The sequence below is a fragment of the Prunus persica genome, chromosome G1, assembly GCF_000346465.2.
Source record: "Prunus persica cultivar Lovell chromosome G1, Prunus_persica_NCBIv2, whole genome shotgun sequence".
In the NCBI taxonomy this organism is placed as follows: Eukaryota; Viridiplantae; Streptophyta; class Magnoliopsida; order Rosales; family Rosaceae; genus Prunus; species Prunus persica.
The window spans coordinates 27,107,910-27,121,945 of NC_034009.1; the positions used below are offsets into that span (position 1 = coordinate 27,107,910).

Consider the following 14,036-nt stretch of genomic DNA (forward strand, 5'->3'; position numbering starts at 1 on the left):
AACGAAGAGTTCGCTTACCTGGGTTGGAAAAATCGAACCAACTCAGTTTCTGATTTGTGTTCGTGTTTTCGAGAGCAAAGGAGCAAGGAAAAAAGTGGAGGGAAACTGACGAAGAAGATCCGATTGGCTGGGCGAAATGGATGAAGAGGCGCCGATGTGTTGGTGCGGAAAGGCTGTTACAATTCAAACCTCTTGGACAGATTCGAATCCTGGGAGGCGATTTTCCATGTGTGCAGCCAAGGTACGTGAGACTAAGAGGGGTTTTAAGGGCTGTGAATTTTGGGCATGGTTTGATCCGGCCATGTGTGCACGGTCGAAGGCAGTGATTCCTGGGCTTTTAAAATCGCGGAATAAGCTGGAGAAGTCAATGGCAATGGCAAGACAAAGAGAAAAGGTCGTTTGGGTGTTGTTGGTGGCTTCGTGGGTTCTATTTGCAAGCATCATTTTGGGAGGGATGTGTGGATGTGGAGTAAACAAAAAGAGGAGCTTGGAATTAGCTTCTGCCATTGAATGAATGTATTGTTAGTAGCAGTTTGTAATGGTTTAATTGTTATGTAAGGGTTTAAGGGTTTAGGGTTTTAGGATTAAGGGTTATGGGGTAAGGTTTAATTGTTATGTAGCAGTTTAATTGCCGACTTTTTTGTAACTTGATGAAGTGAATGGAATGGCAAAATTTGTAGAAAATGGAATGGCAAAAATAATGTAACAGGGAAGTTAGAAAATATTTATCACCTGGAATAATGAAGTGAATGACCAAAATAATGAAGCAAAGTGGCAACCCAAAAACTCAGAAAATTCTGCATTCAAAATGGCTCAAAATAACCAGATAATAACATTGCATATCGTACATATTTCATGTCCATTCAAATTCATTCCAAAATGGCAGTTTCAGTGGATGTATTTGCATTCACAGTGGTTGAGGCTTATGTGAATGTAATTACATCCATCAAAATAAGTCAGCACTTAGTTATACATGACCAATTGTTCAAAAACAAAAACCTCCTAATCACAAACTGCCAGTCTAACAACAAAACGTGAATCATCAAATCGCTTTTTCAGTGAGCTTCAATGTACAACATTTGATCCTGCAGTTGAAACAGAAGTTGATGCATGAGGAAGCAAAGTTGAGGCTGGTTGTGCTTCAGAAGTGGCATGTCTTTTCTTAGTTGGTTTTGGCTTCCCTTTTTGCACACGCCTTGGAGGCTTGGATCTTTGCTTTAGGGTGCTTGGATCACCAGCTAGAGTGGATGCGTCAGATGGAGTGGTCTACAACATAAAAACTACATCAGTTTGCAACAAACGTTTAGGGTTATTAAATTGAAAAAGATTGAGTTGCTATACCTGGGTATTTTCAGTACCCCTCTTCCTCTTAGTTGCAGGTTTAGCTTTTAGGGGAAGATTCCTATGGCAAGTCCTCTTATTGTGCCCTTTTTTACCACATTGCCCACATTTGAGAGAGTCCTGTGTGTTAGGAATGTGAGACAATGCAGTTTCAGATTGGTTTCTTGATGCTCTCATCTTCATCTTGCCCTTGTGCTCTTCCTGTTCTTTGGTTCTACATTTTCTTGGCTTTCCAGGCTGTGTAGAGTAAGACGGAGGAAGACATGGTGGAAAGTCACTCTTATCCCACATATCCATCCCATTCATAGGCAGTATGAGATTCTCATATGTCTTCAAGTAAGTTGATTTCAAATAGCAGTCATCCACAAAATCCATGACATTAAGACCCCCTTTATAATTTATGGCTGCAATAGCATGAACACAAGGCCATCCCTGCAAATCCCAAGCTCTACAAGAACAAGTTCTCAATTCCAAGTCCACAATATATTGTGCATGGCCACCAGCTGACACTTGGAATTTACCTCCACCTGACCATATTGCCACACAAGCACCTGCCTTGGCTTTATTTCCCTCCACCTTCTTAAATATCCTTGGGCAGATAGGCTTGTTCCATGTCAGCATTTTGTCCCTTCTTGCTTGTATTCTCCTCATCAGCATACATCTAATATACTCAAACATTGACAGAATTGGTCTATCCCTACATTCCAATATGGTAGCATTGAAGGACTCGCAAAGATTATTCAACAACATGTCACACTTCAAATGAGTGTTGAAGTGTGACTTGGACCAATGCCTTGGAGGTTTATCTGGAGTGGTTAGCCATTCATATGCATCCTTTGACAGTTTTTTCAGGTCTTCCATGGCCCTTGTAAAGTGGGGGACAGTGGTTGCATATGATGCTTCCCAAAACTTGTCTCTGAGGCTTTTTGCTTTGAAAAGCACCCTATAGTTGGAAAACAGGTGTCTTGCACAGAACCGGTGGTCACAATTAGGGACCACTTGCTCAAAAGCAAGTACTAAACCTTTTTGTTTGTCGGATATAAAGGTGAAGCCAAATTGATTCACAATCTCACAATCCTTAACCAATAGCTCCAGAAACCAAATCCAAGATTCCTTGCACTCTGATTCCACAACTGCATAAGCAATTACCCAGGTTTCATTATTGGCATCTACACCCACAACAGTTAACAGTTGCCCTGCATAAACACTCTTCAAAAAGCACCCATCTAAACCTATAATAGGCATGCACCCAGCTTTGAAGCCTTCCTTAGTAGCTCCTAAACAAACATACAACCTTTGAAACTTTGGTTGCCCCACTTGTTGTTAGAAATCACACTTAACCATTGCTGTGGTTCCTGGGTTAGTCTTCCTTAATTCCTCACAGTAATCCCAAACTCTTGAATATTGTTCATTGAAACTGCCCTCAATCAGCTTTAGTGCCTTATATTTTGCCCTATACACTTGTTGTCTTGACACCCCTGTATTATAATCCTTCTCAACAGTCTCCTTGAATGACTTCACTGGCCACTGGGGATTGGACTTCAAACTGTGAACATATTTCTTGCTTATCCATGTTGACTTCACAGTAGGGTTCTCCCATAGCTGTGTACATGTGTGCTCACCTACATATGTCTTCACTTGCAATGTGTTCTCATGTTGCATTTTTGAAGCATATATCATCCACTCACAATCTGGGTCCCCACAAACTGCCTTCAGCTTCAAAGCCTCATTCCTAATAAACACTACATCCCTATTCTGCAAGATGGAGTACTCTCTGACAGCTGCCCTAAACACCTTACAATCACTAAACAACAGCCCAATCTCAAACTTTGGATCTGCCATGTCAGTTGCAGCATTGAACTCTGGCCAATTCTTATCAACTTCCTCATCATAATTATACTTGGCATAATCCCTGCACTCAGAATCGTCAGAATCCAATTCAACATCTGTAGGCCAATCAGGAGCAGCCTCATTCCCAGTTTCTTTAGCCCATGTCCATTCAGTTTGGTCATCCACCCATTCATCAAAAAAAACATCATCTTTATCTTCATCTTCACTGAAGTTCTTGGGAATCATATAATCTGAGTCCTCACTATCAGAAGCATCATCATCCAAGCCTTCAAAGTTTGCAGCATTTGTCAAACTTCTTCCACTTCTCAACATCATGGAATCCCTTTGAAACTCGGTCCTGTAGCCATCAACCCTTCCTTCCACAACTTTGTCTTTATGGTGAACAGTCTTTGTCCTCTTCAAACTGCCACTTCTTTTTTTACCAAATGCACGCTTCACCCTATGTGACATGTCATCAACCTTGCCTTTGCCTTTATCAGAACAACCTTGACTTGGCTTTTCTTTGCCCTTGTCAGAATTCTCCTCATTATTCACAGTGACATTTTCTTTGCCTTGTTTAGAAGCTTCATCAATCAACCCATCTTCATTCAAGCCATCTTCATTCAACCCTTCTTCATTCAACTCTTTGCCTTCTCCACATGCTTCTTCATTCAACCCTTCTTCATTCAACTCTTCTATTACAACACTTGTTTTTTTCACCTTTTGCACCTGGGATACTCCCCCACCCACTGGAACAATGGCACCACAATTGTCATCAAGCTCTTGAATCACTACCCCACTGTTGGTCCCAAATTCATCATCCAAATTTATAAATATGTTTGAACCCACTTGACTGTAAAACTGCTCTTGAGTGCATGCCAAGACATGTTCTAGGAATATATTTATCACCCTAGTGTCAGGCACAAATACTAGCATGTCTAAGACATCTGTATCTTCACTCAGCTTAACTAGGCCACCATCAAAACTATCACCTTGAATACTGTACCAGTAGTTAATCAAACCTTCGTGCCCTAACTCCTTGACCATGGCATCTATCTCAGTCATTGACATTCTATCTTTATCACAATAATCAAACCAATCCACAGACCCATTCACATAATAGTTACCTCTTATTTCACCATTGTGGTACATTTGAATAGAAAATCCTGCCTCATCCCCTGCAGGTCGAAAACCACACATGAATTTTACCAAATTTACCCAAAACAAAATACATGTACTCCTGTTTACAAATACAAATACAAATACACATACAAATACAAATGGTTCTCAATATCTTGCCATGCAGGAGACCCAACAACTCTATGACCGGACCTGTGGCTCTCTTAGATCAATATGGGCAATGAGGAAGTATCAAGCTTATCCGCCAGTGGTTGTAGGACCACATACAAAAGCCAACGTTTACTTCCGCATACCACCTACCATTCACACGATTCCATTTACCAATTAAATAGACACAGTGATACCGACACCTAACTTGAAACTCACAATCCATTATAAAAGCCAAACTTTCAGTCGACACCAAACTCGAAACTGACTCTATTTGAAACTTTCACTCGAAAACATCATATACCAATAACCTTACAACAGTAAGCCATACGTACCATAGAAAGGTTCTCCATATCCTTCCGGACGAAGTCCCTAACTCATATTCTTCAGATCTTTTCGGAAACCTCCGTTTCAGTATGATTTTTGCAATCTATTTCAAATTTTTGCACTCCAAAACACGAACAAACCCTCAAAACCTCTCCAACCTCTCCTCTATGTCTGTCTCAGTACGAACACAACTCAGAAACTGAGTTGGTTCAATTTTTCCAACTCAGGTAATCGAACTCTTCCTTGGAACGCGTGCCAACTCTTCGTTTCCTTCAATTTTTTTCTTCCGAAATTGCCCATCGTGACGTCGCTTTCTAACATCTATTTGGTTATGATGTGGGTCCCACGACTACCACGTCAGCATTTAACGTCTGACTTTGACGGTCAATGTAACGGCTGGTGTAAATTGGTAATATTTCGAAATGTTGGGTACGAAATTGATCAAACTCAAACCTTGGGGCCCATTTCGATACTGACACTAAACCTCCGGGGACTAAAGTGACGTTAATCCAAAAAATAAATAATAGAATGGATAGCTAAATTACTCTAATAAATTACTTTAATCTATGAAAGGAGGATTGAACTCGAATGCAAGGTAGCGTCATTAGCTGGCGGAGCTGCTTTAAGGCTAAGGGTAGCCTTGGCCCCCCAATTTTCTAAATTCCTATCTATATTCACATGTTGTTTTGGATAAATAGTAAAAGGAAGCTTGTTTATATGGCCCCCTTCCAACAAATTTGTACATAAAGAACGGAAAATTATTTAACTTTAATATGTAAGTTTTGAATTCTTATATATTTTTCAAACTAATATTTACAATTCTAACTTCTCCTCTGCACATTGCTTGCCAAATAGCCTAACCTTATCTGCATGCAAATGCAAAAGTCATAAAGTAGGCTAATGTGCACCCAGCCCAAGGGTATCATGGAAAACTTCGAATTTTGTTCGGATGCTGCACTTTGTCAAAAGTTGAGTGCATTTAGAAAACCCCTTTTATCTTTAGGTCAGAAAATGACCTAATTCTCGGGGACAACAAGTTTGGGCTCTGGAGAAGGCAGGCAGGATAGAAACTTGGCCATTTTCGACCTGCAACTTGGAAAGGCTCCATTTGGGGCTGGACCATGCCAGACAGGCTTATCAGTTTACATTATTCCCTTGTCCTCCTATAACTTATAATAATGTACAAATATTCTAATCTTTTGATATTAATTTAATAACTAGTGGACCGAATTTGAAATATATAATTTCCCTTTCAACTGGACTTATGCAGACCAATAACGGCACTTGAATATGATGTCAATGAATTAAATACTTTCCAACACTAAGAGCAAGACTTGTCTTGGTGAACCTAAAGAATATGCTCAAACGCCAAATGTATTCATCTCTGCCATTACAGTCTTTCCCATAAACTTATTATACGTGAAAAATACTCTAATTTTCCGTCGTTTTCTAAGCTGTCCAAGTCTATCAAAATTCAGTGTATCTTTTATTTTAAAAAAATACAAGTTATAGTCTAAATTTTTTAAAAAAAAATAGGAATTTCTCACACATACTGTTGAGGTGTCATCAAAGTTTAAACCTGATCACTGATCTGCAAATCAACGCTATTTTCTATTGGGTTAGGCCTCCGTAGGCATATTCAACATATCAAAAGGGATTGCCTTTTTCTACCTCTTGATTCTTATTTCTTAAATGCTAATCATAATTCGAAAGAAAGAAATAGAGAAAGCTGAGAATATGGAGCTGCATCTTGAATATTATTAATATCCCTTTGAATTATCATAAATTTCAACCAGGCATATGTCATCTTTTACTTTATAAATGCTTTTATTCACTGGCCTCTCTGATTACTATGTTGAATTAGACTACAAACCCTTCAAAATCAAGCTTTAAATGGACGAACCATAATTTTATTACCCAAATTCAAAGCTACGCCAACATTATTCGTTTTATTTATTTATATATATCAGTTTTTCTTTTCTTGTCAACTTCTTTCGGGCAAAAAAACATGTACCCAATAACGCATTTTCCAGTCACTGTCCGTTGCTCTGCTAATTACTATGAGTGCTTCAAGGCTCTTCAATTACCAATGGTTTTCCTTTTCTTTTATTTTCTTAGGAAAAAAAAGAAAAAGAAAAAAGAAAACCATTGGTATATGGCGACTTGTTGACTCATTCATTTTGCAGAGAGAATATATATCTTTCCGAGTATGCAAGAAATGAATGACAATGATATAGAGAGAAAGGTGGTTCGCATTACCGTGGGAAGCACATGTTGAAACATGGGAAATTATGCACCTTAATTCGTGCTTTACACGGTATTCCTAAAACCCAACCCTTTTGCCAGCCAATAGCTAATAGGCCCCCCTTCTTGACCGAAAAAACAAAACAAGAAAAAAGAAGAAAAGAAGAAGCTACATGCTCTTGTGGAATGAATGTCTACCAATACCAGCTCATTAGACAACACATGGATACCCAATTGTCAATGTGGAAACAACTCCTACTTGCAATTTGCTATAAACTAATTTTTTTCTTTGAGTAAATATTAAAATGCATGAAGCATATATCAGTGAAAGTTTCTGGTTTTGGACATTAAAGAGGCTATAGAAACTTTACAAAGTGTAAGACAACTAGAAATTAGCATATGTGAGTAAGATCAGATTAGAACAGTGCGGACGCATGAACTACAAATATTTTGTAAATGATTTTAATTGTTTGAGCTATAAATATCTTGCAAATTCACTTTATATGAAGATAGTTTAGAATATAACTTTCCCAAAAAAAAAAAAAAAACTAGAAATTAAAGCAACACAAGCACTAAAGTTCACAAATGTCTTTCGTTAAATTAAATCTCTCATGATTTTCAAATCACACTTTATATCTGTAATTGTATTGTTAAGAGACAGACGGGTACCCTAAAGCTATGCAATACACGTTTTATTTTATTGAACTTTTGCGAAATACCTTCACCTTAACAGGAGCATTCGTAGAAGAATCATCAAATTTTCAAGTAATAAACCACTGGCTGCTAAAGCAGAGGAATAAATGGGTCAGCGACATGTGAATGAAACTTATGGTTGTCACCATTGAAGAATAAAAATAAGATAAAACAAAATTTATGACCAAGGGCACCTTATCTCGCCATATTTTTATATTTTGTACACTAGAAATGACATAATCAAATTACAAATTATGGAGGTGGGTGTTGTGTCAATTGCAGTTGACTAGTAAAATTAAGTCGCATCCGGATCATTTGACAGAAGAATTTAAAAGTAATTTTTACATTAATAAAAATTTAAACATGTTTCTAATAAATAAAAAACCCTTGCATAAACGATATAGCTATCACTATTACTACTTGACTATTCAAGTATTACTATTTTTCTTATCAATGTTTTTGATATTGGAATTGTAGTTTTAGTTGATGAATAGTGCATAAAGTGAATAGCCTCGCAGAGCAGTAACAACAATTAACAACAAAAGTTTAAAAAAAAAAAAAAGGGTGTAGTTTCTGAGCAACCTCCTCCGCTAAATCATGTATGGTGTCTTCTAGTTCAAGCCTTATTATACAAATAATATGCTCAGAAAAATGAAGCCCGGAAAAAAGCGTCCACCTCAAATCCCAATTATTTCGGTCGGTCAGCCAATTTTATTCTCTTCTTCTTGGCTCATGCATAGTCCCATCCCAATTCAGCAAAAACACTTTAACTAAAAATCAAGACTGATTAGCATTAACTAATCACCGGTTAATCTCCACCACCACCCTCTGCCCCAGTTAACACTTCTTTCTTCTTCTTCACCACCCATCAGCAGCAGCCCCCCTTTATAGACTCTCTCTCTCTCTTCCTCAAATGGTCGGAGACGCCAGACCCATTTCTCAAAACCCCGAAAGTTTTCAACTTTCATAAAAACCCACTTGTCGGCAGCAGCAGCAGATCTATTCAAAACCCACCCCAATCCCCTATCCCTTCTAATTATTCTCAGAAGAACTCCCACTTTTTTGGGGTTTTTTTCTTTCCATTTTGGGCAACAAATGTCAGGTATGGACTCATCAGAGCAACGCCGCAAGCGGAAGCGCATGCTTCGGTCCTACTCACAAGCAAAGCACTACTTGTCCCTGAGAAGGCCTCTCATTCTCTGCTTCTCCTTCTTCATCTTCCTCTTGCTCCTCTCCTTCGAACGCTTCCATCCGGCGTCGTTTCGGCCCGTCCTCACCGCCTCCACCACCACCCTCTCCCTCCTATCCTCCACCGCAAGCAATTCGATTCTCGAGTCTTTCACTAACAGAAACAGCAACAGCAGAGACTCGTCCCCTCTTCGAGTTCAAGATCGAATCTTGTTTCCCGATCACGTTCTTCTCATTGTGCCCAATAGGTTTCGCCAAAACGACCAATTGGAGTGCGTTTACCATAGATTATCCAACGGTTCAGATGAGCTTCTTCAAGATGGAGAAAAGAATCCGCACCTGGATTTTGCTATTCGACCGGTTTTGTCCACCGACGTCTACGACGAGCTCCGTTCCATCGCCAGGTGTCCGCTGCCGTCGAATAATTACTCGGAGGCCGTCGATTTGCGGAGGCGTGGCGGCGGTTACGATTGGACGGCTGGGATTAACGGGACGGCTGGGATTAACGGGACGGCTTATCCTTGGGACAGAGTAGTTTACGAGGCGGTTATTGATATTGATGGAGACACGGCGGTTGTGTTCGTTAAGGGGTTGAACCTCAGGCCCCACAGGAAATCGGATCCGACCCGACTCACTTGCCATTTCGGGTTGGGCAACAATGGCAACTGGGAAAAAGACCAGGGCTTTGTGCTCACCACTGAAGCTGTCACGGCGGCTCAGGAAGTTGTCCGGTGCTTGCTGCCCCGGACTATCCGAAACAACCCGGATAAGACCCATGGAGTTCGGGTCACGATTGGTTACAACACTGGCAGCGCCAGAGCTCCAGTTCATGTCACTCTGCCTTCTGTGGCCACACTTTACAGTTCTAAATCCACTGTGAGAAACGAAAACCAGAAGAAGAAGAAACACGAGCTTTGTGCTTGCACCATGTTGTGGAACCAAGCACCAGCGCTAAAAGAGTGGGTTATGTACCACGCTTGGCTTGGAGTTGAGCGCTGGTTCATTTACGACAACAACAGTGACGACGGGATTGAAGATGTGGTTCAGGAGCTTGAGTTGCAGGCCTACAATGTCAGCAGGCAGAGCTGGCCATGGATCAAAACCCAAGAAGCAGGCTTTTCGCGTTGTGCTTTGAGAGCAAGAGACGAGTGCCATTGGGTTGGCTTCTTTGATGTCGACGAGTTCTTCTACTTCCCTAGGGCGTTTCGGCACCACAGAGGAGACGGTGTTCCTGGTGAAAACTCGCTTCGAAACCTTGTTTCGAATTATTCCTATTCGCCGACGATTGGGGAGATCAGAACAGATTGCCATAGCTTTGGGCCATCTGGGCTGAGTTCACATCCATCGCAGGGTGTCACTGTTGGGTACACTTGCAGGCTGCAAAGCCCTGAGAGGCACAAGTCTATAGTAAGGGCAGATTTGCTTGATGTTACTCTGCTCAATGTGGTTCACCATTTTAGGCTGAGACAAGGTTTCAGGCACCTGAATGTGCCTGCAAATGTTGCTGTCATAAACCATTACAAATACCAGGTTTGGGAGACTTTCAGGGCCAAGTTTTTCAGAAGGGTAGCAACCTATGTTGTTGATTGGCAGGAGGATCAAAACCAGGGGTCAAAAGATAGGGCACCTGGGCTAGGAACTGAGGCCATTGAGCCACCCAATTGGCGGTTGAGGTTCTGCGAGGTTTGGGACACTGGCCTTAAAGACTATGTTTTGGGTTACTTTGCTGATCCTGCAACTGGGTCACTGCCATGGGAGAAGTCTCTTCTGTGACGAATACAAATTGCAGAGCTGGGTGCTTTCAGATTGACGCCCGTGTATAACACAGAGTAAATCACACACACAACAGAAGCCATTCTTTTCATTGTAATTTTTTCCTTTTTTGTATCTGATTATTCTTTTTCATTTTTTCATACACATGCAATGAATTAATTACAGACTTCTTACACGGTGTAAATTTTGTGACAATATGAAATGAAAACTTTCCTTGCTTGTAGAATGAATACAAATTCATTTTCTTAATTAAAATAAATGAATTATGCATTCTTTTCTCCCCTTTTTCTGGGTGTTATTTTAGTCATCATGCTCTCGATGTGATTTAAGGAAAACAAATTGGAGGTAACATTAAGTACGTTCAGTGATAACCAAATGAACCGAAGTTCATTAAAGCGGGAAAAAAGAACGTCGGAAACTTGGAATGACCAAATGATTTTGGGGAAGGTTATTAATGGTAAAGAGATTATTCAATAATTTACATCACAAATAACACATTGATTAGGAAGACAGGCTTTGCAGCGAACATGATCGATGCAACGCATGCGAATTTGTTCTTTACGTCTAATCTATTTCTATTGAAGCTAGGTGGTAAAACCGCAATCAAAGCACAACTAAACTAATTCAACATTCTTCTTACTAGCGAAATTGAACAAAATTACGTGCATTTACAATCAAAATGTAGTGCTTGAGTATTTTAAGAAATAGAATATCTGAATACCAATGCTTCCCTTAGTATAGAATTCCCAGTAAGCAGCTCAGAAGAATCCGTTTCATGCGCATGATCCATGATATTTAACTGACTCATAGTACAAGAAACATATTATGTGCATACATTGTATATCTAAGGACAACAGTGCTATCAATCGGGTATTGCAGCAGAATTTCCTGGCAACAGAATATGATCGCAATAATCGCCATTCTTCTTTCTCTGTTATGATAAATCTGTTGCTTGAGAATCCTGAGAATGAAAATAAACAAATAAACACCTTATAAATTAGATAAAAGAGAGAGATATTTTATATATATTCTCTATGCTCAAATTGAAAACTTGACTGCAAATATGCCACATAATCCTTTTTTCCCATGCAAATGTAATAATTTGAAATGATTTTACGCTGTGTGAGGCAGTCAGTACAAATCAGAAATGAGAAAGTACCTGGCTTAAGGCCACAGCCATTGCATAAAGGGATAATATCAACAAGCTTCATAGTTTAATTACTTGAAAACTGGATCTTGCACAACTAATGGGGGGTTATCCACATATTTTGCAAGAGTAGAATCCAGCTTCTCTCCAATTAATGAAATCCATGCCTGGAAACATTTCAATTTTTAGTGCAACTACATGAAAAATAGATAAATGCATATAACAATAATTAAACAGACAGTGCTTAATTAATTGACTATGTCAACGAGTTTGATCACTATCAAAAGCACATAACAAGAAAAAAAATATGAAGGAATATGATCCTTGTATGCAACAGCCCTTTGTCTAACTGTGTCAAACGAATTGATTGAAACTCACACACAATTGCACTCTCTTAATGTATAGATAACAGTTACAAGGATTTTTTATTTTTTTTATTTTTTTTTTCAGAGTTCAATACTTTCAAAGTCGAAAAGGACACACACCTGATCGGCGGATGTGAATCCTCTAACCGTGTCACCACCAATTATTGTGATCCCTTTGTCTCCAAGTGGCTGCAATATTACTGCCTGGCAAAGTTGGGAATCGTGTTATCAATCGTTAAAAGCAGATATACAAGGTGAGTTCTAATGCACATAATTGAAGAAACTAAGAAAGATGTATATTTCAGCTGGCTGTGCACATCAAGTTACTGTTTAGGTGTGTGTATTCCTGATGAACGAATCACTGGATGAACAAACATATTTACTTGAACAGATACACATGATTGAAAAAATAAAAAATCTAAGAAGAAAATTGAACCTGTGTATTTGAAGGCAGAAATGGCAGCTCAGATTTCCCAGGATAAAGATACAGGTTTGCCAAATAGCTCTCTGAAAAAGCAGGTGGTCTCAAGATTATCAAACATTTGGTGGAAGTCTAGTTCAGATGTGACACGGTAAAATAGTTGAAAAACTTCAACAGATGATATGGTCCTTGGCAAGTACTTACGAACTCCTGATTTCATAACACCTCGATAGAGTGATCCTTGCATCAGTTTATCAGCGTCCACAGACACAGCCTTGCCATCACCATTAGAAGATTCTGCTGCAAAACCAATCTGAAGGATACATCTGCCATCATAAACTATAACAAGAGACCGGCAGCACGTCACATCTGACAAAGATTCCCATGCCCTGAGAACAAGCAATGAAAAGCAACAATTAACCCGCCATAATCACATATTAAACAAAGTAGTGATTTCTTAATCTTCTAATCCCTACAGACTAGGTATGATTGTATTGCAAATCAGAATGTAATGCTACAGAATGAAAATACAGGAATTTTGTGCCACTACGAAAAGGGTACACATTGCTTAGAAATCACAATTTGATCAAACATTGATACAAAACATGTGTAATGTGTTACCACAATAACTCAGAAAGCAGAGTGTGTGGGAGATTAGAATGCATTCTCTCGCATTCGATCCCTTCGGGATTCACCTGAATCAAATAATAAAATACATAAGCAATTAAGTCATTAAAAAAAAAAAACAATGAGCTCAATTTCTCACCTTAGATATAGATTTTGGTCTGATTGACAGCCATACCAGACCTGCTAGTATGTTGGTCACAGCCAATCCCAACGTCAACAAATCAGCTCTAGACTGTGAACTACAAGTTAAACACAATTTCATACAAATATTTAGACTCGCAAATCACAAATTCACAATGCCTAATTACCAACCGAAACAGTAATTTTCGAAATGCTGAAAATGATACTAAAACGCAGAAATTAAGCAGAGAGAATTGCGTTGCGTGGTTACCTGCTGGCGTCGGCAACCAGAGCGATGTCCGAAACGGTGCGGTTGAAGAGGACGGCCAAGAGGGAGGCGCCTCCCGCATAAATCGGCAAGCTCCGAACGGCGTCGTCGTTGTTGGAGACCCAATCGGCCACCCAATTTCTCTGTGGCTTGGGGCCTCTGTAACGACTATCTGAATTCAAAGCCATAATGGGGCGCGGGAAAGTGGGGCCAAGACGACGTCGGAGAGGGCGTTTTATGGTCCATGGAATTGGACTACGGAGAAGGCTTCCCGCTTCCATCGAAAACTGTAGAATAGGTGACAGGGCCGTTAATATTTTTGATCATTTGCTTGGGGATTGGATACGGTCAGCCGTTTCGTTCAATTTGTTGCTTTGTGCATCCAACGGCGAAAGACAAGCCTGA

The 14,036-nt window shown here is 39.7% G+C and overlaps 3 protein-coding genes across 3 annotated transcripts; 1 reads left to right on the top strand and 2 right to left on the bottom strand.

The window, feature by feature from the left end:
- On the bottom strand, window positions 1,066-4,815 carry LOC18788539. Its single transcript, XM_020556407.1, has 4 exons — window positions 4,794-4,815; window positions 2,676-4,349; window positions 1,342-2,537; window positions 1,066-1,266 (listed from the first exon to the last, which is right to left on the bottom strand). The coding sequence occupies exons 2-4, from the start codon at window positions 4,321-4,323 to the stop codon at window positions 1,066-1,068; spliced, it is 3,045 nt and encodes a 1,014-aa protein (XP_020411996.1). The 5' UTR covers window positions 4,324-4,349; window positions 4,794-4,815.
- LOC18788227 (glycosyltransferase family 92 protein RCOM_0530710) lies at window positions 8,109-10,932 on the top strand. Its single transcript, XM_007221957.2, has one exon. It carries the CDS (start codon window positions 8,818-8,820, stop codon window positions 10,681-10,683), a length of 1,866 nt encoding a protein of 621 aa, XP_007222019.2. The 5' UTR covers window positions 8,109-8,817; the 3' UTR covers window positions 10,684-10,932.
- LOC18788203 (protein COFACTOR ASSEMBLY OF COMPLEX C SUBUNIT B CCB4, chloroplastic) lies at window positions 11,299-13,979 on the bottom strand. Its single transcript, XM_007223188.2, has 8 exons — window positions 13,635-13,979; window positions 13,383-13,482; window positions 13,238-13,311; window positions 12,821-13,005; window positions 12,632-12,702; window positions 12,316-12,399; window positions 11,843-11,997; window positions 11,299-11,644 (listed from the first exon to the last, which is right to left on the bottom strand). The coding sequence occupies exons 1-7, from the start codon at window positions 13,910-13,912 to the stop codon at window positions 11,902-11,904; spliced, it is 888 nt and encodes a 295-aa protein (XP_007223250.1). The 5' UTR covers window positions 13,913-13,979; the 3' UTR covers window positions 11,299-11,644; window positions 11,843-11,901.